We start from the raw sequence: 23,103 nt of genomic DNA, 5'->3' as shown, positions 1-23,103 counted from the left end.
CCTTTTACACTTAATATTTATTTGGTTTAATAGAATTATAATAGCTTAATATAATATTCTATTATATAGGTTATCTTATCTTATAATATTATTATGTTAACGCTATTTCACATTTATATAAGCTTTAACACTTTTTTAGCCTCTTAAAGTAATATTACATTAATAAGCTGTTTAGACCAGGACACCATGTCTGACACGGTATTAGACACACCCCCCCCTCCCGCTATAGTAGGTAAGTAGGATGTTTTTTTTTTTTTTTTTGGCGGGGCAGAAGCTGTTGGTTGATCTTCCCACACTTGCGACCACTACCAGTTGTGGTCGAGTATCGAAAGTTGATAGGAATCTGTTCCCCCCCCGGGCGGCGGGTGACATGTGAGAATTCCTCCATCTAGATTCATTCTCAAGAAGAGTCACTAGGTAAGTAGGGACTGAAGCGACTGAAGTCAGTTTTGCCGTTAGACACATCCCAAACTATGCTGTTGTTTCATTGTCTCCTCTTTCGAACGGCCGCGGGTGCAAACCTGCGTGTCACCCTGTTGATAGGTCCCCATTCTTTAGTTCAATCATATACGCCCTTCAAACCCAACTCCTACAATGCACGGTTAGAAGACAAACACGAGCAACAAACATAGGCCGCTGCCACCCTTTTTTTTTTTACATAAAAAATTGGCGTCCTATAAAGCCGGGGCTAAAACATAATTGAGAATATCGTATCCCAAATTGAAGTACGCAGCTTCTCTTTCCTCCTCCGAGTTCCCGATGCCGTCCCTGAACCTGTCTGTCCAGCGGCCACCATCTAGACCATCGAGATACTCACAAAAAAGATCCAGCCCGTCAGCTGTCCCAACAAGCTTCTCGAGAAGTCGGTTTTCCAGACAGCGATACAACAGATCACCGTCAATGTGCATTAGCTTTGGATGTAAGCGCGGTTCAATATCAACGTCGTCGTCTGACCCCGTGCTGTCCGAATCTGAGGGAGATCCAGCCATGGTCTTAAACAGCCTACTACGCTGCGCCAGAATTTGGACTAGGCTCAGAATTCGCCATAGCTCTAAGTTTATCAATGTGAAATGTCGTAGTGAGCCGTCGAGAGAAACCCCAAATACCTCGGATCCTTCTTTGCTGCTGGCCACGACGCCAAATCGATTCCGCGTCTCCGACCCTAACCACAGCGGCCGGCTCCTAGCGTGGGTAAATCGTCGGACGGAAGTGGGAAGTATTGCTTCAAAAATTGTCTGAAATTCCTTGCCTTTTTGGCCCCATGGAATCCATACGCCCACAAGCCCTCCTCTGTGGTCAGAGAGCATGGTAATTGGCCACCTGCCAACAACGTCAGAGTCCCACCCGTCTGTTCCAATGTCCGTCATATGAGTAGTTGTCCTCGATATAGCATCCGTATGTATCAGAGACATCGGACCGTCTTCTCCCGCCCTATGGTCAATTACTTCGAGGGAATGCATAGTAGTCAGCGCAAGAATTTTGCCGTTGAACACGCGAAGAGATATTACAGGAGAATCAACTTCATACTGCTTCATGGGCCGCAGTTTCTTCTCCGTCAGATCCAGGACATCCCAGTGAATAGTCTTATCGACGCAAAATATGATCCCGTCGTTGTCGCCAACAATAGAGTATATAGGCTTGGCCATCACTTTCTTGTAACGAGTCCAATAGTGCAGTCGTTTTCCGCCACCATCACCGGTGCGAGATTCCGATTTGTTCACTGACACGATAAGTAGCCTGCCTTCTTTCGTCGTCACCAAAAGGAAAGCAAAAGTCTTGCCGTCTTTCACATACAACCATTCGTTGAGACCATAAATTCTGTCTCCTGGGTGGCCAAGGCCCGAAATAAACTCCAAAGGGTTCCTATCCTTGTCACAAGCAGATGCAAGATGCATACCACTTTCAGGATCAATGAATGCTAAGGTAGATTTACCATCCTTCAGTAATGCAACCACTAAACAGTTCCACGCTTGCGAGAATATGACACGTGTAGGGGTACCGTTCAGAGGCAGGCTCCTGGGAACCAGGGAGCAGTGCGGCCATATTTCTGCAATCAGAAGCCTGGAGCCGGCAAGAAGCATGAGTGACATGTGACCACTGTAGCCAGATAAGCTAACACCAAGGCCAAACGCGGAATGAATGGGTGGTGACGGCATCGAGGCATCGTTCGAGTCTGTCAGCCAAATGAAATTTTTTTTTTGAAACTTGAGGGTCGACGGTGAAAAGTTCGACATCATCGTAATGTTGTTGTCACAGCAAGCCATGGTTGCGAAACCGCCGTCGAAGAGGCTGTGTGTTGGGAAGACATCGACTGGGGCCACGCCCATAGCTTCACTGTTCCAGGTGACGCGTTCCGACCTTTGGCCTGAGATTCTTAAATTCAATAGGTGTCCGCACCGAGTACCAGCAACAAACTCAGCAGCGTTAGTGCTTTCCCGTACGATACAAATGCTAGTCAGGGGTTCAAACAGGTGTGCTTCACTTGGGGCTTCAAAGGCAGAAGGGCCGACTAATGTACGAAGATTGAATTAGCGGCCTTAGCAATCAGTTTTGAGGGTCGACTTTTTTGGTTTGCCTACCTCTCTTTTTGTCAACAGCTTCAGCGACTATGGCGGTGCCATCCAGCGCATAGGCGAAGACCCATGAGGTGCTGTCAATAACAGAGCCACTGATCACAAAATAATCGCCTGCTGTTTTGAAGAGGGACACGCATGTAACTTCGCCCGCAATATCCCAAGATTTGACGGCTCGGATGCTCATCCCTTCAATTTGCAAAATGTGCAACTGAGAATTCCCATCGTTGTGTGTGGAGAGAACAAGAATGTCGTCTGCGCAAAAAGCATTCTCTGCACGAACACAAGGTATCCCGAGTATACTTTGCAGAGAGTGAAGTGATGTTCGAGAGTCTGATAACAGGGCGACGGAGGACTCAGTAACTTGAAGTATGAGCCCTGACTGGGCTTGGCAAGCATGCAACGTCCGAGACGTCAAGTCAAATGCGGTACTGTCGGGTGCTACTGCATCTACCTGACTGAAGTCACTAGAGAAATGCAGCAGTATGGAAGAATCAGGCAAGGCAAGCAAGCCAAACAATCCGTTCCCTTCCGGGCCGTTCATCGAGAACCCCCAGGCACACCTGATAGGTTCACCGGTCTCGATATCGAGCCCAATCCTGCCTTGGACGCCCCATCTCCATTGAGTTAAATTACCCCGAATGCCGCGACCAGACGCACTGAACAGGCTTTCCGGCTTTAGGGGTAGGTTATTCATTTCAAGGCTTCTTGAATTCGCATTTCGGGGTTCCAAGGCGCTCGAAGCTTTGAGTGGACGCCCGCCAGAGGTAACCAGGTCGACAACCGGTGACCAGTTGGGTAAAACACTGACTTGTTCAAGGTCAGTACGAGGCGCAAGCTGTGTATCAAATACATCAAATTATTAGCACACGAATAATCGTTGAGAAGGAAAAAGACGGAAAAAGAAGGAGCAAAGGAAAAAGGGGGGAGGGAGGTGCAGAGAAGTGGTATCCTCTCTGCTTCGTTTGTACCTTCCAAATGCCGCCTGGGCCAGAATCACCACTTATTATAAGAACGTCGGAGAAAACATCGTACGCAATAGTGAAAGCCGTGTTAATGTTGGTGTTGAGGCAGCCCACATTAGTAACAGAAGGGACTAACTCCGGAGCGTCGATCTCAACGTGAATTATGGCTCCATCCTCACGAGCTAGATAGATAATGTCAGTCTTTTCGAAATATTTCTTCCTGCGGAATGGCCTAGACCAGGCCGTCCAAAGTGGTTTGTCTGCACCGTGATGGAGAGGCGTTCGCCCAGGTGTATCCGTATCGAGGACCTCGAACACCGGGGAGCCAGAAAGACAGTTCTTCACGATACCAATATCTGGCTGGGAAACCGCGAAGAAGGCCGTGTTGAATCGAAGGGGTATGAGAAGAGATGGCATTCGATGCTCCTTAGGTAGCCTATTGCCAGCTTTCTCTTCGGCAAAGATTTCTTTGAGATTGTCCCCTACCTCCCATTCGTAGGTGACCATCCGGGAAACCGGTTCTGCGGATCGTCTTTCCCTTCTTGTTACAATCAGAAGAAGAATGATATGATAATCATCCTCTGGACGGGGATACAGGAACTCCAATTTATGAATCACGCCCTGTATAGAACGAATTCGAATCGATTTGACAGGGTCAAAAAAACCTTGTTGGCGATATTGTTGGTTGAGTCCGGCCATTGATTCAAATTCGTATATGACGAGGACGCCATCGGGCGAAGCTGCGGCCATGTACCGTGATGATGGATCAACGGATAAGTGATATCCAAAATAAGAGAGATTCTTGGGACTTTCTCGCTTATTAAACACAAATTCTAATGTTGAGTCAGGCCTTTCCCGCAGAAACATATACATGGTATCACCAGATTCTAGTATCAGAACTAGTAGTTGCGGTGGCAATCGGTGGCGGGAGTCAAGGCCAGCGTCGAGGGGGTCTCGCATGAGAATGTCTTGGTCCTCGCCTTTTACCATGTCGGCAGGGTCATCGTCATCTAACCCATGCTGGAAGGAGTCTCCTATCACAGCGGCTCCTCGGATCCTGGAGCCAAAATCACTTTTTCGTACAACCTCGTGAACTTGTCCATCTCGCCTAAGCTCGCTTATTTGCACAAAGTGGTCCTATTGAAGCTGTTAGAGATGTCGATACAAGCACACCATTCAACCGCGGATTGCAGATGAGCCATGGACGAAATCGTCCAAGAGGAGGGAAAGAGCCGCAGAACGTAGTATAAACATGCCCAAGTACTGTATAGCTCATTGCTAAGGCCAGAACCTAGTTCGGCCACCAATCTGAAAATGCATATGCTAACACAGCCTTGCCATACGTAGAGGCAGCCGCACACTTATTGCAAAAAAGGGCGGAAGCGGAGGTTTGACGTGACTTACTCCGACAAAAGCTATGTCGTTGTGAGTCTCGGATCTCAAACGAACAGGAAGAATCCGGTGAACGACAGGGCTCTCTACTATGGTCCTGGACAAGATTCCACAGCTTGGTGGCTCCGGGTGAGCTCGTGTAGCGGATTTTGGAGTCGTAGATGCTTGCAGAGCAGCCTGGAGGTTGACAGTCTCGGTCACCCATTCGCCGTCCCGAAGAATGCTCGTTTGAAATGCCATGTCGTTCTAGGCATGACACTCGCCAGATATGCGTATGAATCCGAGGAGAAGCAGTTTTGCTCGGCTTACGCAGAACCTGAACGAGTACCGTTTGACGGATGAAGGGACATGGAGAAGCGTAGTGAAACGTGGAAAGCGTTGCTGAGCCAAGGAAGCATCTTAATGCCCAAGCACGATAATTCTTATCGGCCCGTACATGTAGCTAAATTGCGCTACAGCTCGTACTTTGTTCGAACGAGACGGATCGTTTTCGTGGCGGAAACAAAGACCTCGGTCAGGTTTTGAGGCACAAGGACGACCATGAACGGTATCCACCTGAGGGTAAGAGACTTAAGCGGAAATTGAACGTGAGAGCAATGCAGTAGAGAGGCTCAGGACAACCAACCAGATTTTGTCTGGAATGGGTAAGTATTCCAATTTCAAGAGATCAAAGTCACAGATGGGCTCCCAAAAGACGTAGCTAAGAGAGGAGGAGTAGAGGAAGAGGTGGCACGGAGCGGGAGAAGATGCAGCACTGGGGGGAGAGTCACAGGCGTGCAAGATCTGAATGCAAATCCTGTCAAGTGCAAGTGCCCGGGACCAGACGACGTCTTGAGGAGTGATTAATAGATATGGTCAAAGGGACCATGTGGTTTCTCTTTTTCTCCTTTTTTTCCCTGGGCTTGTTGGGCTCCAGATGTCCTCTTCCGTGCTTGGTAACCTGTAACCTGGCTAAGCTGGTGTGGTTGGTATTGATGGTTGGTCGTGGTCGGTGAAGTCTGGTGCAGCCGCTCTAACTGGCCGACATGCATGTAAACATCCAACGTGCAGCAGCCATGTTCAAATGTCGCAGTAGATGGGGTCTTCATTCAGGCATGGACCAGACGTGACGTGACCACATGCACCAACGTGCTGGGGGTCGCGCCGAACCACCACCGCTGCCGGGGACTGCAGTGTTTGCGACTTATGGTCTGGTGCCTGGCTGCTCAGCTTCCCAGTATATATAATTCCCACCAGACATACGCGCAGGTCACAGTGATCCTTCCTTTGCTTATTGAGTCTGGTACTTCAAGACTCAACACCGTTTGTTTACCTACCTACCTAGGTAGGTACTTAGGAATTTAGGTACATATGTAGACATTGTGATCCATCGCCAGCAGTTCTAAATCGGACATTCCACATTCGACACTGGCAGCCATCTCATGTGCAGAGCGGGACAGTACCCCCAGGACGCACTCAATGTTGGACCGACTAGACGCTGGTGGTTGGCGCCATGCGCTGTGAAGCGCCCGTCCGGTCTGGTCTGGTAGCAGTTGTTGACCAGTTGGACCCGTGAATTCGATGTTCCCAGCCTGCTTGAGCACTGTGGGCAAGCAACCCAGCACTTCGACGTAGTCGCTTGAGCAGGTCGAAACACCACACTCACACTGGTTGAGGCCACTTGTTTGCTCCAGATGCTGTTGGAGCACTTCGCCTTCTGTCACCAATTCACCAAAAAAATTTCATCGGATCCTCGACGTCGACTGATACCTGACTGCAAATGTGCATCACTGGGAGAACGCGACGACTTGCCCATAGGTCCTGACTCCTGAGTCTTGGATACGGCAGCAGTGATCATCGGGATCATGCATTCGGACCCAGAATCCAGCGAGAGACCGGCTCGCTCTGATGGCCGATGCCGCAGCCCAGCCATCCATCATGACTCTCAGCAAAGAACTGCACAAATATCATTGGAAGAAAAGGCCGAGGCGGTCCGTGATGCATGCAAGTGGAAGGACATCGCGAAACTGAGGTCCCTTGCAGAGTCCACAGGCGGATTCCTCACCGATGAGCTACGAAGATCAGCCTGTAGGTTTCGGCGTCGTTTGCCTCGCGGGTGATAGCTATGAATAAAATGCTAACGAGATGCCATTACCTCTTTAATATCAGGGCCTCTCCTGCTTGGACTCTCACCGGATCTCATGAATGATGGCGTCGATACAAGCTTCGATGCTCAAGAAGCTGTGGCCGACTGGGAACAACTAGAACCCCATCGCGATGAAGATCAAGTACAACTTGATGTCAACAGGTCCTTTATATACTATCCAAATGGTATGTCTCCGCTATCCCCATCCCTGTTAGTTAGTGACAAAATGCATCCCTTGATTCACCACTACATTTCCTTGCCGTGGCCCCGTTGATCTAACTCTGTCTCTTTTGTCTACAGACAAATCAGAGGCACAACTTAACAAGTGCAAGTCCGAGCTTTTGGTCCTTATCGTTGAAGTACTACGCCGTCACCCGTACCTCTGCTACTTCCAGGGATTTCATGACATCTGCCAAGTATTTCTCCTGGTATTACAGCCTGGATGGCGGGCACGCGTAGTCGCGAGACTTTCGGTCCTCCGCATCCGAGACTTTATGCTTCCTAGCTTGGGACCGACGACAGCACAATTGCGCTTGCTTCCCGACTTGCTGGCCAAAGCTGATAGCGAACTGCGCAAACATATTGCCACGATAGAACCATTTTATGCACTAGCGGGCACTTTGACCATGTATGCTCACAACATTGAGGCTTATGGCGATATTGCACGGCTATTCGACGTTTTCTTAGCTAGAGAGGCTGTCTTCCCAATCTATGTATTTGCCCAAATTGTCATGAGCCGAAGGAGCGAGATCTTGGATGTTGAAGAGCCAGACATGTTGCAGGTGATGCTCGCAAAAGTACCGCCCAACATGGACTTGGATTCCCTGATAACAAACGCCGCCAGCCTGTTCGATCAGTTTCCACCCGAGTCTTTACCTTCATGGCGGCGAATATCGAAATCGAGTACTCTGAAGACTGCTCGACACATCGAGACATGTGCAAATCAAACCCTTGATGATGGCCGCGCGTTCTTCGAACAGCAGGCCAAGGAAGTCCGATGGGTAGAGACACGGGATAGGATTTCGATGGCAGTCTGGAGATACCGCCGGCCCATCAGAGCCATTGGTATGACCACAGCTGTCGCCGCCATTGCTTTTTATCTGCGGAGAAATCCATCTGCAATTCACTATGTCACGTCTCTCTTTAGCACATTGAGTAAAGCTTAGATCTTGCTTGCATTGTCTCATGCAAAGAGAATTCAGGGAAACTGAAGAGAATTGACAGGCGTTTTTTAGCCTGATACAGATATCTTCTGGTTGTGTATTATTTCCAGTTTGCCTGAAGATATATTACATATTTGTACTATTTGTCTCATCCGGTTAGCTGGAGGATGCTTGCTGGTTTTAAGATGGCCCTTACAGCCACTCCCTAAGTAAAGACTTGGGAATTAACCTAGTACAGTCTTCCTATTAGACGCCGTGCCCGTTCCCGCCTCCCCTCCTTTGGCAGTTCTCTGAACCGACGACAATGGTGTGAACATGCCACCAGGCAAGTGAGCATGGAAATCCTGCCTGCCTACTTCGACTGCATTGTATGTATATTACGATATTTCCTTCGCCTGTCGTGGTTCTACCGCAATATAGCGCTATGCATCAACTTCAAAGGCCAGTTTGAGCTTCTCAAAGTGCTCCTGCTGTTCCTTGGCCAACTTCCCCGATGTATCCCCGATAATAGTCATGATAAGGGAATAATTGTTATAAAGAAACCGATCGCTCTTACGCCTGTCACCGCCATAGGATAGACTCTGCTTAGCCAAGAAGGCCTCGAGTTCGGAGCGTAATCGCCGCAAGCTAGCAACGACTGGCTCATCATCTCCAGCATCAGCACAAAGTTCTAGAAATCCGTGCAAGAGTTGACCAAAGCGCTGAGTAATAACATGAGGCGCGGTTGTCATTTTTGCCACATCAGCCGCTGACCGAGTCAGTTTGCTGGGTAAACTGTTGGTTAATTGACGAACAGATTCGCAATGTCGATCCATGATGACCTGCAATCGTGGCCAAAGAAGCATGCTCGTGCCGTTGATGTATCCGTCCACCACAGGTACTTTACGACGCTGAAGCTCAAACGCAAAGCGTTGGTTGAGGCGAATACAAAGTAAAATACCTAAGGCGTCAAACGTCTCAGCTACCAGGGTCCTTGACAAGGTCTGGCCAAGCTCAAAGGTAGATTCGAATATGTAATTGAAAGTCTTCGAAATTTGGGAATAAGACAACGCTGGTGAAAAAAAGGTGGCTAGAAACGTGTACTCTGCTGTTGCGTTGTCGACTAACGCTAAATTATAGTTTCGAAACTGTACTTCCAGATAATGCGTGGCTTGGTCCTCTTCGGCCAGATACGAGGACATCGCCGCCTGATTGGTCGTTGTAAGAAGGTCTATGCGCCGCCCAAGATTGAAGGCATCGTGCGGCGGCCCAGTTGCTCGGGCACTCGAAAGAACGGCCGTCCTTCTCGTAGTATCATCATGGCCCAGAGTGTCTGTCTTATCAAGAACATGAATCTTGATCTTCGCTAGGGCTCGCTCGTATCTACTGAATTGGTTGTGGTAATACCATCGCATTGTGTTCATGTAGGCAAGGGAGATTTCGTCGGCGAGGGTTGCATGATGCTTATGAAGAAAGGAAAATAGGTCCCTGAAGCGGAGAAAGTTCTGTTGCTGGATGATTTGTGCGTTAATGTGTGGTGATCGAAGTGCCTTTATTTGCGCCACAAGAAAGTCCCGGATGCGCTCGATTGCCTGGATGAATTGTCAATTCACTGTCATTTCATTACAATGACCATCAAGCAGTCAAGCATACCTTTAATGTAAGCTTTTCTAACAGGGGGCCTAGTTCCTCAGACGCTTTGCTGTGTTGCAATGCAGATGATGTCTTCATCTTATACGCCGCCGTTCTCCTGTCCAACTCTGAGAGCATCTTGGCCCATGAGTCGTCGATATGACCGGTTGATATTTTTGATATTACCTCGGGTGACAGGCTGAGCTCTTCTACTAGCGGACCTAGCGCCTTCTCAACCTCCTTGCGGTTCTCCAACCGCCGATTTAATGCAGTCGATCGCTCTTGCAAAGACTCAATATCGGCGGATACGGCGGCCAGATCATTCCGGAAATCAGCCAGGTTGATTTCGACAGAGTTGAGAACGTCGTCACAAGCTGTGATGGACCGATGGAGATCCTCAAACTTGGCACACTGCTGCTGGTCTTGTTGCCCGAATGTTAGTATTATTAGAATGAGGAGGGAAGCTGGCGTCATACACTCTTCAATGGTTTGCGGCTGCCACGATGCTGTCACAGCATGCTCAGGAGGGTGTGACGACGCCAGCTCTTTCAATTCAAGTCCGCCAAAGTCAAAATCGAGGTCGAGATCTGCTTCTACAATGGAGCTTATCCTCGCCTTCGGTGTCTCAGTATCGTTTTCAACATGACCGGGCTGCTTAAGAAGTCTCTCGAGGGTCTCTAGCGGGTCTGGTAGGTTCGGGATGGTTGATGAATGTCGCAATGAAGAACCGTTCGGTCGTCGCGACGTAGGAAGCAGCGATGTAGACGAATCATTGGACGCTAGGGACAACGACGAGCTGCGCGGAGAGTGACCAGCCCGCTGAGACGTCAAATACGGGCTAAGGCTGCTCGACGTTCTGCGTGGGAGAGGCGAGTATGACCTGTTGCCAGGTTGGGGCGTGGACTGACCTGACGCACCTGATGGACCTCCAGCCAGTCTATCAAGCCACATGTTGAAGGTAAGAGGACCAAGCCTCCCAATTTCGTTGTGTAGATTCTATACGGCGGCGGCCATGGTACTTGTGCGGATGTATTTTCTTAGGTAGTCAGTCGTGACTTCTTGTCGCGATGTTCCAGCAATTGTGTCGACGGCTTTTGCACAGATGGCCCAAGCGACTGATTGGAGTCACTGCAGTAAGTTGTGAGGTGCTCATTGGTCCCATTTGCAATGCAAGCCACAAGAGTGAAGCAGGCTGAGCCACAGGGGCAGAACACCGCCGAGTAATTACTTAACCACTCCGTGTAAACCTTGGAACTTACTAAGGTAGGGCTGCAAACTCACGGACCCCGTTCGTTATGAGAAATTCTAGGACACTTTGGACGAAATTGCTTTTCAGATAGCGTATGGATATACAACTGTACACTTACGCGACGTAAATTATAACCGAGAGATGCTTCGTTTAACGAGCCGCCTCATTAGTACCTGCTTCATCTGGGCCCCGATATACAATGGTCTGGCACGCTGAACGGGCTGGGGTCCGCTTCTGCTGGCACCTGGATGACTAGAGTAGAAGACTAACTACTCCGTACACCTAGGTAGCTATTAGAAGTGTCAAATGCAAGAACTGGTCTCGACCCGCCCCAGGGCCCAATCACACCTGCGAAGAAGGGAAAAAACCTGAGACGGAACGCCATTTTCCCCTCCGTCTCTACATTGACTTCTCTCTCCTCCCACTTTTACACTCTTCTTTTTTTTTTTCCTCCGCCCACTGTCCAGCACCATCACTGCTTTTCAGTGCCGGAAAAAAAAAATTAGAAAGGCATCGCTTTCGCTTCCTTTTCCTTCCGCCTCTCACAACTCCGCTTTCTTGCGCATTCATCACCATGGCTGACGAGGTAAGCTGCTGCCATTCTGACGGAATTGTTGATTCTGCTGCTGTATTTTTTTGCGCGGACCTTTTGGGCGGCGGGAAAAATTCACCCCGCATCCCCCTCATCGCTGCACTCAGTGTCTTGCCCCCCCCCCCCTTTCGCGGATGGCGCTGGCTGCGAATTGGGTGCTTTGTGCGCATGACCCACGACCCATCGAAACTCTCAAACCGAAAATATTACTGCGATTGCCATCACCAACCTCGCCATGATGATCCCTGGAAGTGTTGAAATGGAGATGCTTGACAAAATCATGCCGTTAATTTCTCGCCTCTTGTCTGGCATGTTACATCTGGTGTTATTGGCTGACCAAATTCCTTGATACAGCACGATCTTGAATTCGAGTCCGCCGACGCCGGTGCGTCCACGACCTACCCCCGCCAGTGTTCTGCTCTACGCAAGGGCGGTTTCGTCGTTATCAAGGGACGCCCTTGCAAGATTGTAGAAATGTCTACCTCCAAGACTGGCAAGCACGGTCACGCCAAGGTCCACCTGGTTGCCACCGATATCTTCACTGGCAAGAAATACGAAGATTTGTCTCCATCCACCCACAACATGGATGTGCCCGTCGTCAACCGAAAAGAGTACCAGCTGGTGAGTAACAACTCTTTCCTACTACCGTCCCGATACCTTGTGGCCATTCATCCCAAGTCAGCAAAACTCTGCCAGTGTACTAAGTTAGTTGCTAGGTCGACATCTCCGACGACGGTTACCTCTCCCTCATGGATGACAGTGGTAATCTGAAGAATGATGTCAAGAAGCCTGATGATTTAGATCTTATCAAGAAGCTCGATGCGCTCTTCCCCACCCCCGAAACCGAAACCAACAAGCAGAAGGATACCAGTAAGCTGTTCCCCCTAATCCAAAGAAGAGTCATAAACAACATTCTTGTGGGAAACAGGGGTATCCCAGCGTGTGAATATTTTTATTAACAGCTTTGGTAGACGTTATTATCCTTACTGCCATGGGTGAGGAGGCTTGCATCGACGCTAAGGAGGCTCCCAAGGGCGCCTAAGCAGCAATTGAATCGACGAAAAGTTCACGCAGTGCCAATGTTGTACAACCCTTGTTGAGACAATGTCGTCCGCATGGTATCTAGGCAAACTGCAATTAGTTATGATTCTATGCAATGCAAATGTAGATGGGACGATGAATCGAGGTCGACGAGTATGGAGATGCTATATGAAAGGGATTGTATTAGCTGGCTGCGGCTCTGGTCAACTCACCCATAGTTGAGGCGACAGCTCTGAATCATGTTTCCTTTGTTTCGCAACGACTCTTGGCCATTAGTACCACTGCATGAAGTTGCAGCTGGGCAAGTCATTCCCAAAAGAAAAAGAAGAAAAGAAAAGATGAGATATAACGACCGTATATTGAAGTTTCTCCTTTATCATGCAAAGACAGTGAAGAATTGTAGAAAGGTTTGATTTGTTTCTCCCTCTGACCTACAGTGCATTGGACTACTATTTGAGGAGTAAAGTTACGGCACTTTTGTCGAGCTTTACTACAATTTAGAAGAGATGATAGAACGCCTTAAAACTGTCAAGTTGTGTGTGAAAATGGGTGACGTTTGGGAATCGTGGGCGCCCACTTTAATGGTGGGTGAATTCGCAGTGAGACGAAGTCTGATGTGTGCGAGGCACACGCCAACCTTGCCTGACCTCACCTTGCCACTGGAGCACACTCAAATTAGCATCACTGCGCGGCACGTACAACGCAGCTCTTGTCTGCCTCTCTTCTTCATGAAATACCCTACTTGTCCTCAAGCCCGATTTGGGTTTTATTTTCCACCTCCATGTAGCGTTCATGCAACGGGATTGATTTTGTCATTAGAGTGATACAGAGCACTCGGTCACAGGTCAGTCAACATGGAGGACCGACGAGAGCTTCGCAGAATGCCTCGAGGGGAGAGATGCCCTGAATGTGGAAGCCAAAAATGGTACCTACAGGATGGATTGCGATTTTGCTCCAGAGGCCATCAAATAGAGGTAGGGTACTCTTGATGCGCTCTTAAAACGGATAGCCAAAATGGATGGGGAGACTGACAGCTTCCCTGGTAGGGGTTTATTCAATTTGACGTTGGTGATGAAGAAGATGCTGGCAAGATGGGAGCTGTAGCTCGGCGAGAGAAGGAAAAGAGAGAGGTGGAAAAGCGTCAACTCACAGGCCAGGAAGGACGATCGCTGTTCCTAGAGGCAGTTCAGCTACTCTTACGAAAACAAGTCTCGTTTCTGATCCGAAGCAAAGGTCATAGAGAGGAATTAGAAACGGTTGTTAGAGACTTATGGGACTTGCGCATCAGGGGGTATACTTCTAATACCCCAGAAACAAATCTTGCAAACACCGAGCTTGAAATGTTCAGCTCCCAGTCGACCAGGACAGAGGAGGGAGCAAACGTGTATTGGCACTCACGATCCAGGGCCCAGAGTTGGGATCCTGAGCGTGGCACTGACTGGCCTACGCCTCGAATGACAGAGACTATTGTTCTATGCTATCTCGGTTGCTTACTCTTAAGAATACCTACAAGGCTAGCGGACCTGCATGCTTGGGTCTCAAATACCAGCATGCCCTACTTGAGAGCGGTAAGTTTTCTCCATTGTATACCTACTATATTTCCCGAGGGCCTTACGCTTTCTAGTTTCAGGAGCTACCGCGGGAGATGCAAGAACGAATGCCTTCGTCTTATGCCAATACAATAAAACTGTGTTCTCGTTCTGGTTTGGATGGAGAAGACTTGTACCGAACAGTCATGGACACTGTTCTCTCGTACCGATTAAATTACGACATGACGTTTCCGGAGCTAAATTACGTCCCCATGGTCGTGCAGTACGCAAAACATCTTTGCTTACCAGGTTTGTGTACACTTCTCAATGGGTAAGGCTCGGCACTGATTAACCCAAATGTAGTCGAAGCAATTGCGGTAGCAAGACGACTTGCATCAGCTTTGGACCTCGTGTTTCATTTTCCAGTATCAAAAGCGAATCTTCACTTCATCGATAATCCTGAGGTGCAGTTAATTTCACTTCTCGTCGTGGCAGCGAAGATGTGTTTTCCACTTGATCCTAGCCAGCCCTCCCTCCTAGACCCTGCAGGCTGCTGTCTACCTCAATTCGACTGGGCAAGCTGGAAGACCGGTTTCTCGAGCGACGGCTCAAAATCGGGGAAAGATACACAAGAGCAGGCTGAATTTGAACAGATCACACCAAATCAGGTCACGAAAATGAGTGATGAGAAATTCGACGCGTATGTGGCGCATTTATCTGAGTCGATAGGCCATGGAAGTGAGTCGGCGCGGGAGGTACTTCCCATACTTGTAACAGGAGCGCTAACGAATGAGTTGAGGTTATAATGAAATTGCCCAATTCTTCCCAGCCGAAACCGTGGCCGTATCTTCATCGTCGCAGTCTAGCACACCAGAAGAGAAGATTGAGGGGAGAGCTCGTCGTATTTTAGCACAGGCTGTCAAACCAAATGACAAGGACGGTAGACGGAGAGAGGTTACATACGAGGCATTCCGTACAGTTGAAGATATGTCAGATATTTCTTATGCATTTTACAAGGAAGCAGGTTGGTGTACACCCATATTTTTGTCACTCTCCTCTAACACTGCGCTAATATATTCATACTTAGGAAACGCAGCCGGATTGTCGACCGGCACCATGACACGAGCGATTTACATGCTGGAGCAACGGATCGTCTCATGGCAGAAGAAGCACCGGGAGGAAAGATTAACGGAACGATGAGGCGTCTGGTAGACAGCTTCCGTATCAGTGGCCACAAAACCACCTTGTTAGTTGCATGAACTTTAGACCAATGATAGCCGCACGATATTGATAGCGCAGAAAAGGCACAGTGAGAGGCAGCCCTTTGATAATCAACCAGACTGACAAAAATCCCTGCCAAATCCAGGCCCGCAAGTGCTGGAAAGCGCCCTCTCTCTGCAGAAAAGCCGTCCCCACTAGGACTCCTTTCAAAATTTTCACGTGACCTTGCATATGACCTAGGGCTTTTTTTGCATCTGCTCTTTGGCCCCACCAACTTCGCGCAGACTTGTTCGGCTGCACGAAACTTCACCATCGTCAGCGTCACAAAATCAGTCAAGAGTAAGTTTCGGCTTCTGCGGTTAGGCTATGCGTGCATATTGAAAATTACTGACATATTTTTAATAGTGCAGATGTAAGCTCGAATTTTTGGTGACGCCGAGTTTGGATTTCTTAAACTTTGACCGACTTGTACTGACGAAGCAACACAGTTTCGTGAAGACCCTGACGGGCAAGACCATTACCCTTGAGGTCGAGTCCTCCGATACGATCGACAATGTCAAGTCCAAGATCCAGGACAAGGAGGGTATTCCTCCGGACCAGCAGCGTTTGATCTTTGCTGGCAAACAGCTAGAGGATGGCCGAACTCTGTCCGACTACAACATCCAGAAGGTTCGTCCCACATGCGCAATGCAATATCGAGAGAACAGAACAGTTACGGAAGATTTGCTTGAAGTTTTTTTTTTTTTTTTGGGAGGAGGGGGGGAAGAGGGGGGATATTTTATATATCAAGATTGACTGACTGGTTGCTTTGTTCCGACTTGACAGGAGTCCACCCTACACTTGGTCCTTCGTCTCCGTGGTGGTATCATTGAGCCCTCGCTGAAGGCGCTGGCCTCCAAGTTCAACTGTGACAAGATGATTTGCCGCAAGTGCTACGTATGTTACATGCCTTATTCAATTGCTTGCAAATATGCGGCGATGCTTCTCCGCAATGACTGACAAGGTACACAGGCTCGCCTCCCTCCCCGCGCTACCAACTGCCGCAAGCGAAAGTGCGGTCACACCAACCAGCTCCGACCCAAGAAGAAGCTCAAGTAAACGGTTTCACCCATGGATGTGGCGTATTGTTTTTTGGCATTCTGGAGATGGCAAGGACAAAGGCGCTTCACGGTTGACGAGCCTGGCTTTGTTTCTAATTTTTTAGCATCTGCAGCTCAGGCAATCCAATCTAGATGGTGCCCATGAATGAAATTTTTTGCAACAATGACATAGCCTTGTCCAGACGCCCTGATGGACCAGTAATGGTGAGAGGCTGCAATGGGAATGGGGGCATGACTTTTGCAGGAGCGACTGGGTTTCAGAAGTATTGGCATTGTACGCGGTACTAGGCAAAGGAGGGATTCAGCCTGGTAAAAATTAGTCATGGATCAATGGTGCAGACTTGCAGACCTCGTGTAGACAGTTTTTTCTAATGCTATGCCAAGACGGAACCAGCTATGAAATTCTCGCGATCTCATCCTTGCTGCAAGCCTCGGAAGTCAGACTGGAGACAGAAAACGCCGCAATCACGCTTGCACCTATTTGGTGTGCGTCGTACCAGATGAATTACTTAAGCCCCTCCCTAGGTCGGGGCAAGGGGCAGCTTAAGCCATCTGGTGTGCTTGGGTTATGATAACGGGTAAAACCCGGTCTTCCTGGACGACCAGAGCAGCTCTCAATCCGTGGAGCTTTCCCACCCTCCCTTGTTCGCTGACGACAGGCAAATGTGTCCGCAGCGGCGTGCGCCCGATTTGACCGCGTGAATCTTGCAACTTCTTGCTTTAGCGAGTCGCTTCAGAGGTCCCCCCCATCTATATCTTGGTCTTGCATGACTGATTAATACCTTGTTCAATAAACAAGAAGTCCACAACAGCAATACCCCCAATCTTCCCTTGGGATTCAAGATACTGCCATCATGTCTGGGTCAGGATACGACGCCGTGGTGGACGTGGACGACGAGGTATGCGATATTTCTTCAAACCTTCGATTGAGGCAGGCACAGGCTTTTTGTGAAGGCGACCAACTGATGATTCTCCTGCTTCTCTTAATACGTAGCAAACCACTCGGCCTCCAAATCAGCTAACATATCAACATAGGGCGACCTCGGTCACACTGATCTCCAAGAAGATCTCGAATTCCACAACTCCAACTTCACCGATACATCGCACAGTGGCCGCAAGGGCCCTCCATCTGGCCTTCCTCCTCCGGCCACGGCCTCATCGGGGTCGTCGTCGTCGAAGCGCTTCCTATGGACTATATCCTTCTATTCGCAATTCTTCGACGTCGACACATCGGCCGTGCTGTCACGCTGCTGGGCGGCACTCTATCCTCGAGCAAACTTTCTCGATGTCCTTGAGGGTAACCCTGACTTGTACGGCCCATTTTGGATTGCAACGACTGTCGTGTTGATTCTGTTCTTGGGTGGGACGATCAGCGACTGGTTGTCGACGAGAGGGACCACGCAGTTTGCCTATGACTTCAGGCTGTTGAGCGGTATGTGTCCTGCCTGGACGCTCTCTTCTCACTGACACTTAACGCTGCCGTTGCGAGCTACTGAGCGTCACAATAAGTTCCCAGACTAACCACATGTTTTACTATTAGGCGCCGCCGGCCTGGTCTACGGATATACCCTTTTCATTCCCGTAGCGCTCTTCCTCGCCCTCCGATACTTTGGCAGCGAGTCTGCCAACCTCCTCGAATGCTGGGCCCTGTACGGCTACTCTAACCTCATTTGGATCCCAGTCGCCATCATCAGTTGGTCGCCTATCGAAATTCTCAATTGGACCTTTGTGGCCCTTGGCTTTGGACTCTCTGTTGCCTTCCTCCTGCGCAACTTATATCCCGTGCTTAGCGCTACAGATCGCCAAGTCAGTAAGGTTCTCCTGATTATTGTTGTTATCCTACATGCCGGGTTGTCTATCACTATAAAGATCCTCTTCTTTGCGCATAACAGCCCTGTCGCAAAGAAGCCTGCTGGTGACGATGTGCCTGCAAGTGATAAGCCAGCTTTTCTACTCTGAGCAGGCTTTATCAGCTATGAGAAGAGGAGAGAGGGGTCGGTAGGCCGAGCAGAAGGGAACTGTGAATTTATTCCGCACAGACACGGGAACGAAAGGAACCAGGGTTGGCCGGTCCTAGTCAATGTCACACACTGGATGTGGTCAGTATGCCAGTATTGTACATCATATGAAGCGCTATCTACCTAAATCAATCCGACACCCTCGGGTTGAATACCATGCCACATGCCTTTGTCCAAAATGCCCGTACTCTGTCAGCCGACCACAGATGCTGAAAACCCCTCCCGAATAAACCACCCATCATGCCCTCCAGCCACCAACATGACGAAAACCTCGTTTTGTGTATCTAATTCTGTCCGAGCCCCTAGTCACTCTTCACCCTCTCAACAGGACCCTTCTGCGCCTCCCAGTCCAGCCAGCTCCCTGGATATTCACCAACGTTCTCCCACCCAGCGTGCTTCGCCAGCGCCGCCGCCGACTTGGCCCTCACGCCAGCTTTGCAATAGAACAAAAGCGTCGTGTCGCGTGAGGGTCTCTCAAACCCATATGTGTCCTCAAAGTCGGCGTCGGAGATGTGGAAGCTCTGCACGGCCGATGTGACGGGGATATTTATAGCACCGGGAATCTTGCCGGTAGTTTGCAGTTCGAGCGGTTCACGAACGTCTGTACATCATTGTTTCCTTCTTGTTAGCAAAAGGCCACCCTCTTCACGCAAGACAGACATTACGTTTGGGTCTTTGGGCGGGGCAGGAGTACATACCGACAATGACAATGTTCTCGGACGCGCGCTTCCCATCGACCAGTTGCTTAACCTCGTCAAACGACCAAATCCTGCTCCCAGGCACGGCATCCTCATGGCCGGCAGAGAACCACCTTCTCCCGGGGGTGAATCGGGCAGAGACGGCCCGCCGGTTTCGGGGGGCGCTCCGTATGTAATGGGACGAGGCAGAGCCGCAGATGGCCCTGCATGCCGCGGCGGGAGCCGACCGGGCTGTGCTGCGCAGAAGTGCGGGCGCTGCTGTCGTGATGAGCCGGCGGGTGGTGGCCATGCTGATGGTGTCTGATGATGGCGCCGAGGCTCTTCTCAGCGTAAGCCGGGATTGCGTGGGTGTCCTTCTCGGTAGATCTAGCAGATCAACAGGCGGTTGGAATGAGGCATGTTTCGCATCTAGCCTATTAGGCCGACATACCTTGTGTAGTTTGAGTAGGTATGCAACCTCGGATGTGGGCTTGTTGATGGCAAATTGTAGGTTGCTTTCTGAGAATCGGACGTAGGTCGGACAGACAACCTAGAAGACGGTGGAGACCTTGAAGGCTTGCACATGGCACAATGGGGACATGGACCAGAGATCCTTGGTCGCTACCCCAAAATTCGCGGTGGTGCATGGTAGTACCAATATGCACGCATTTGAGCTGGTGTATCCTCTTCCGGGACGCCTACTTTCCGCTCTAGATTTCAAATACCGTCTCAAAATCTTTAAGACTCGATTTTCACCTTGATAAAAAATTCGCTAGTCTACTCAAGACCGCCCTATCGTTCCATGACCCGATCTAGTGTCAAGCCATCCAATAAATACCAGCGTGAGCTGGCATAACTATGTACAAATGCGTAACGAACTTATTACAATTAGATATCCACAAAACTCCTGCCTGCTGGCCCATTCATCCGCGAGATTACTTGTGACCCATGGAACCAACTTGTCTATATGCATGCCAATGGTTCATTACTCAAGTGCGATTCAATATTGTGCTTCGCCGGTTGAATCGGTAAATCGAGCTGATTATCGCTACCTGGTCGATTCATCGTGCAGCTAGCGGTAATGGCCAGTCAACTACACAGGACTGTCGGCTGCTTCCGGCTGTAGCTCAGCCTTGCTCATCGTTTTTAATTTTTGTCCTTTCAGGCGTATTGTCGTTTACCACTCGCGCTTCTCAAAGGTGAGGGGACAGTCATCCTTGGGGAAGATGGTAGCAAACACTTTGATCTCTTCAGAAAGCGGCGTGGGGTGGTGAGTCCATTTCAGCTGAACAGAAGCCTTACCCAGCATCAATGCAAGGTTGAGCTGGGCATAAACTTGGCCAAGACAGTAGTGAGGGCCAGTGCCGAACACCAGATAGTTCTTGGCCCCCTTCACCTCAGCATCTCCAGAGTAGTACCGCTCAGGGTCGAAGTAGTCCGGGTTCTCATAAACCTCAGGATCATGCAGAGCCATGTAGGTGGTAGGGACAACCATAGAACCTATAAAGAGAGTTTAGCTCACCAGAAACACACAAAATATTGAGGTCGCGTTTGGGAATGAATTACTCACCCTTGGGAACAGTGTACGAATCAGTAATAGGGAATGGCTTCTTGACCAGGTAAGGAACCATCAGCACGGGAGGGCGATATCGAAGCAATTCACGAACGACAGCGCGGGTGTAGGTAAGAGACTCAAGCTGATCCATGTTGATATCCGCATCAGGGTCACCGTTGCGGACCTTCATATTCTCCTCGCGAACACGATCCAAAACATCTGGCCGCTGTGCGGTAACCTGGAAGAGCCAAGTGGCAGCGCTGCTCGTAGCATCCTGGGAAGCAAAGAGGAAAGTGAAGACGGTTTGTGATATTTCGTAGTCGGAGAACATGCGGACCAAGGGCGACGGCTTTTCCACGCCCTCCGTATTTTCACCCTTCTCTTGAGCCTCGCGCCAGCGGTCAGACTGAATCATCTGAAGAATCCAGCCATCCATGATGCAGGTCACCTCGCCGCCGGCAGCCATACGGACCTTGCTCTTTGCCGCGCACTTGGCAAACTCGACAAGAACCATGTCAGCGGCCTTTTTGCCGTACCAGGTCTTGGTGAAAGGAATAATGATGGGGAAATTGACAAGCTCGAGAGCAGCGGTGATTAGGTAGTAGTCATCAGCGATCTTCTTGACGGCAGCATCGGACATGTAGTGGCCAACAAAGGTGCGGCAAGACACGGCGCACATCAGTTCGCGGAATTCAGGCATGAAAGGCACGGGCTTTCCGTTGTTCTCTTTGGTGACGCTGAGGAACTTCTTGAAATACGTCTTGTATACTTCCTCCTGGCCAGGCAGGTAGCACTCAAGAGCCTTGCGGGTAAAGAGACCATTTAATCCCTTCCGAAAGTCGACGTGGGCCTTGCCATCGAGGAAAACCCAGTTGTCGTGTCCAAGAAGCTTATGGGCGACATCGACAACGCAAGGCTTGACGTACATGGGCGAATTGAGGACTTTTCGGGCCATATCTCGAGTGGAAGCAATGACGACGAACCTGTGACATTGTTCAAGTACATTGTTAGTTTCGTTCAGTGTAGGAGAAGTATACCCCGACTCAACTAGGCAACTGCGAGGTGTTGGCGCAGTTGGAATTGGACACGAACGTACTTGTGGAAGACAGAGACACAGCTAAGGGGACCACTGGCCCATTTTGCGTAGTATTCCTCAAACTTGGGATCCATAGACTGTAAGAAAGGTCCGATAAATGGCATCTTCCAGGCCGGGCCAACAATTGACCCCTTGTTCAAGAGGTAGCTAACTATGGCACAGGGTCGCCAAGTTAGCAGCGATTCTCCGTCATTTCGATAGCGCAAAGTATGGCCCGGGGGCGACAAGAGTACAGCGCAAGATCAAATTCGATAGCTAGAAAGAAAAAAGAAAAAGAAAAAAACGTACTTTGGTCGTAGACTACACACATGGCCAAGATAGTCAGAAGAATAGTCCAGGCGCTGGCGGTGGTGACGGCCTCGAAGATCATGTCTAGCTGGGGAGGAACATTGACGTTGCCATACTTGGAGCCGGCCAGCATGGATGGGAAGGCAGACGACGAAGTATTGGCGTCCATGATGGGCGATTTCGACGAACTTCTTTAACCGAAGTCTGGAAGAGTCTGACTGAGCAGGAAGAAGAATATTCGCTTGTCGCGAGAAATTAATCGGGGTTCTGTACGGAGTAGAGGACCGGAATCTGGTCGGGGGACACGGCAGAACGGGAAGCGGGCCCTGCTTTGGTGGTGACTTTTTTTTTGGGCTCTTTTAAATTAGGGAGTACCTCCTCCGAAAACCTTTGACGTGCCCACGCCAAAAAAAAAAAGGTTCAGAGAAAGTTTTGAGCGAAGAGAACGAATGCCCAAAGGAAAGGGGGGGATCAAAAAGAGTGTGTGTTATTAAATAATACTTGAGTACGTGCCTAGCTACCTAGGCTAAAAGACAAGCAGAGCGCAAGTAGCAGATGGTTGTCAACGGAGAGTCGGGAGGCCCCGTCGGTGGAGGAAGGCGCATTTCAAGGTGCAATTTCACATTTCACATTTTCATAATTTCACTTGCCATTCGTGTTGAACGGCGCAGGGCAGCGGTTGAGCGGCCCGGTAATTTCTTGGATATTACATACCTACCTAGGTACCTAGGTAGATAGGGGCACGGAGCGTCCAGGCGCCGCGCCAGGTACTACCTACTCAAGTGGCCTACTTAGCCGAAGTCTCATGCAAATATCACAAACAGCGCGGGCAAGGTGGTGTGGTCGACCCGGCGTCGTGGGCAGATGCGGTGCCTGTTTCTGAGCTTTTGCTTGAATGAGGTATGATG

The 23,103-nt window shown here is 49.7% G+C and overlaps 8 protein-coding genes across 10 annotated transcripts; 4 read left to right on the top strand and 4 right to left on the bottom strand.

The window, feature by feature from the left end:
* Positions 1 to 261: 261 nt before the first annotated feature.
* On the bottom strand, positions 262 to 6,079 carry J3458_004085 (uncharacterized protein). Its single transcript, XM_066117986.1, has 4 exons — positions 4,943 to 6,079; positions 3,545 to 4,675; positions 2,580 to 3,411; positions 262 to 2,509 (listed from the first exon to the last, which is right to left on the bottom strand). Exons 1-4 carry the CDS (start codon positions 5,168 to 5,170, stop codon positions 675 to 677), a joined length of 4,026 nt encoding a protein of 1,341 aa, XP_065976584.1. The 5' UTR covers positions 5,171 to 6,079; the 3' UTR covers positions 262 to 674.
* A 133-nt stretch (positions 6,080 to 6,212) lies between these two features.
* GYP8_1 (GTPase-activating protein gyp8) lies at positions 6,213 to 8,281 on the top strand. Its single transcript, XM_007816779.2, has 3 exons — positions 6,213 to 6,997; positions 7,079 to 7,240; positions 7,356 to 8,281. Exons 1-3 carry the CDS (start codon positions 6,775 to 6,777, stop codon positions 8,219 to 8,221), a joined length of 1,251 nt encoding a protein of 416 aa, XP_007814970.1. The 5' UTR covers positions 6,213 to 6,774; the 3' UTR covers positions 8,222 to 8,281.
* Positions 8,258 to 11,527, bottom strand: VPS52_1 (Vacuolar protein sorting-associated protein 52). The gene is made up of 2 exons (XM_066117985.1): positions 9,851 to 11,527; positions 8,258 to 9,789 (listed from the first exon to the last, which is right to left on the bottom strand). Exons 1-2 carry the CDS (start codon positions 10,778 to 10,780, stop codon positions 8,641 to 8,643), a joined length of 2,079 nt encoding a protein of 692 aa, XP_065976583.1. The 5' UTR covers positions 10,781 to 11,527; the 3' UTR covers positions 8,258 to 8,640.
* A 125-nt stretch (positions 11,528 to 11,652) lies between these two features.
* Positions 11,653 to 12,712, top strand: ANB1_1 (translation initiation factor eIF5A; the record flags this gene model as incomplete). The annotated part of the gene is made up of 4 exons (XM_066117984.1): positions 11,653 to 11,664; positions 12,025 to 12,291; positions 12,387 to 12,540; positions 12,642 to 12,712. The coding sequence occupies 4 exons, from the start codon at positions 11,653 to 11,655 to the stop codon at positions 12,710 to 12,712; spliced, it is 504 nt and encodes a 167-aa protein (XP_065976582.1).
* Positions 12,713 to 13,372: 660 nt separating this feature from the next.
* On the top strand, positions 13,373 to 15,606 carry J3458_004081 (uncharacterized protein). Of its 2 annotated transcripts, XM_066117982.1 has the most exons (4): positions 13,373 to 13,685; positions 13,758 to 14,279; positions 14,336 to 14,549; positions 14,604 to 15,606. In XM_066117982.1, the coding sequence occupies exons 1-4, from the start codon at positions 13,566 to 13,568 to the stop codon at positions 15,044 to 15,046; spliced, it is 1,299 nt and encodes a 432-aa protein (XP_065976580.1). In that variant the 5' UTR covers positions 13,373 to 13,565; the 3' UTR covers positions 15,047 to 15,606. The 2 variants fall into 2 exon arrangements, with proteins under 2 accessions (XP_065976580.1, XP_065976581.1); XM_066117983.1 differs by having other exon boundaries at positions 13,758 to 14,978; positions 15,040 to 15,341.
* A 178-nt stretch (positions 15,607 to 15,784) lies between these two features.
* J3458_004080 (uncharacterized protein) lies at positions 15,785 to 19,799 on the top strand. The gene is made up of 4 exons (XM_007816783.2): positions 15,785 to 16,130; positions 16,287 to 17,460; positions 17,597 to 17,993; positions 18,102 to 19,799. The coding sequence occupies exons 2-4, from the start codon at positions 17,416 to 17,418 to the stop codon at positions 18,518 to 18,520; spliced, it is 861 nt and encodes a 286-aa protein (XP_007814974.1). The 5' UTR covers positions 15,785 to 16,130; positions 16,287 to 17,415; the 3' UTR covers positions 18,521 to 19,799.
* Positions 17,444 to 19,995, bottom strand: J3458_004079 (uncharacterized protein). Its single transcript, XM_007816784.2, has 2 exons — positions 19,278 to 19,995; positions 17,444 to 19,180 (listed from the first exon to the last, which is right to left on the bottom strand). Exons 1-2 carry the CDS (start codon positions 19,564 to 19,566, stop codon positions 18,882 to 18,884), a joined length of 588 nt encoding a protein of 195 aa, XP_007814975.2. The 5' UTR covers positions 19,567 to 19,995; the 3' UTR covers positions 17,444 to 18,881.
* Positions 19,993 to 22,939, bottom strand: ERG5_1 (RNA polymerase C-22 sterol desaturase). 2 transcript variants are annotated; one of them, XM_007816785.2, is made up of 4 exons: positions 22,196 to 22,939; positions 21,908 to 22,058; positions 20,827 to 21,794; positions 19,993 to 20,756 (listed from the first exon to the last, which is right to left on the bottom strand). In XM_007816785.2, the coding sequence occupies exons 1-4, from the start codon at positions 22,362 to 22,364 to the stop codon at positions 20,434 to 20,436; spliced, it is 1,611 nt and encodes a 536-aa protein (XP_007814976.1). In that variant the 5' UTR covers positions 22,365 to 22,939; the 3' UTR covers positions 19,993 to 20,433. The 2 variants fall into 2 exon arrangements, with proteins under 2 accessions (XP_007814976.1, XP_065976579.1); XM_066117981.1 differs by lacking the exon at positions 21,908 to 22,058.
* Positions 22,940 to 23,103: the final 164 nt, after the last annotated feature.

The sequence above is a fragment of the Metarhizium acridum genome (genome assembly GCF_019434415.1).
Source record: "Metarhizium acridum strain ARSEF 324 chromosome Unknown scaffold_29, whole genome shotgun sequence".
NCBI lineage: Eukaryota > Fungi > Ascomycota > Sordariomycetes > Hypocreales > Clavicipitaceae > Metarhizium > Metarhizium acridum.
This window is presented reverse-complemented; position numbering and strand designations above follow the sequence as displayed.

Coding starts and splice junctions, on each gene's coding strand:
- VPS52_1 (XM_066117985.1), bottom strand. CDS start 10,780: ATGTGGCTTGATAGACTGGCTGGAGGTCCATCAGGTGCGTCAGGTCAG. Junction 9,790..9,850: donor TAGAAAAGCTTACATTAAAG/GTATGCTTGACT, acceptor CAATTCATCCAG/GCAATCGAGCGCATCCGGGA.
- J3458_004085 (XM_066117986.1), bottom strand. CDS start 5,170: ATGGCATTTCAAACGAGCATTCTTCGGGACGGCGAATGGGTGACCGAG. Junction 3,412..3,544: donor GCCCAGGCGGCATTTGGAAG/GTACAAACGAAG, acceptor TTTGATACACAG/CTTGCGCCTCGTACTGACCT. Junction 2,510..2,579: donor AGCTGTTGACAAAAAGAGAG/GTAGGCAAACCA, acceptor TTCGTACATTAG/TCGGCCCTTCTGCCTTTGAA.
- GYP8_1 (XM_007816779.2), top strand. CDS start 6,775: ATGCATTCGGACCCAGAATCCAGCGAGAGACCGGCTCGCTCTGATGGC. Junction 6,998..7,078: donor TGAGCTACGAAGATCAGCCT/GTAGGTTTCGGC, acceptor CTTTAATATCAG/GGCCTCTCCTGCTTGGACTC. Junction 7,241..7,355: donor CTTTATATACTATCCAAATG/GTATGTCTCCGC, acceptor TTTTGTCTACAG/ACAAATCAGAGGCACAACTT.
- J3458_004080 (XM_007816783.2), top strand. CDS start 17,416: ATGTCTGGGTCAGGATACGACGCCGTGGTGGACGTGGACGACGAG. Junction 17,461..17,596: donor TGGTGGACGTGGACGACGAG/GTATGCGATATT, acceptor ATATCAACATAG/GGCGACCTCGGTCACACTGA. Junction 17,994..18,101: donor TGACTTCAGGCTGTTGAGCG/GTATGTGTCCTG, acceptor TTTTACTATTAG/GCGCCGCCGGCCTGGTCTAC.
- J3458_004079 (XM_007816784.2), bottom strand. CDS start 19,566: ATGGCCACCACCCGCCGGCTCATCACGACAGCAGCGCCCGCACTTCTG. Junction 19,181..19,277: donor CGAGAACATTGTCATTGTCG/GTATGTACTCCT, acceptor AATGATGTACAG/ACGTTCGTGAACCGCTCGAA.
- ERG5_1 (XM_007816785.2), bottom strand. CDS start 22,364: ATGGACGCCAATACTTCGTCGTCTGCCTTCCCATCCATGCTGGCCGGC. Junction 22,059..22,195: donor GTGTGTAGTCTACGACCAAA/GTACGTTTTTTT, acceptor CCTGTGCCATAG/TTAGCTACCTCTTGAACAAG. Junction 21,795..21,907: donor TGTGTCTCTGTCTTCCACAA/GTACGTTCGTGT, acceptor ACAATGTCACAG/GTTCGTCGTCATTGCTTCCA.
- J3458_004081 (XM_066117982.1), top strand. CDS start 13,566: ATGGAGGACCGACGAGAGCTTCGCAGAATGCCTCGAGGGGAGAGATGC. Junction 14,280..14,335: donor GCATGCCCTACTTGAGAGCG/GTAAGTTTTCTC, acceptor TACGCTTTCTAG/TTTCAGGAGCTACCGCGGGA. Junction 14,550..14,603: donor AAAACATCTTTGCTTACCAG/GTTTGTGTACAC, acceptor ACCCAAATGTAG/TCGAAGCAATTGCGGTAGCA.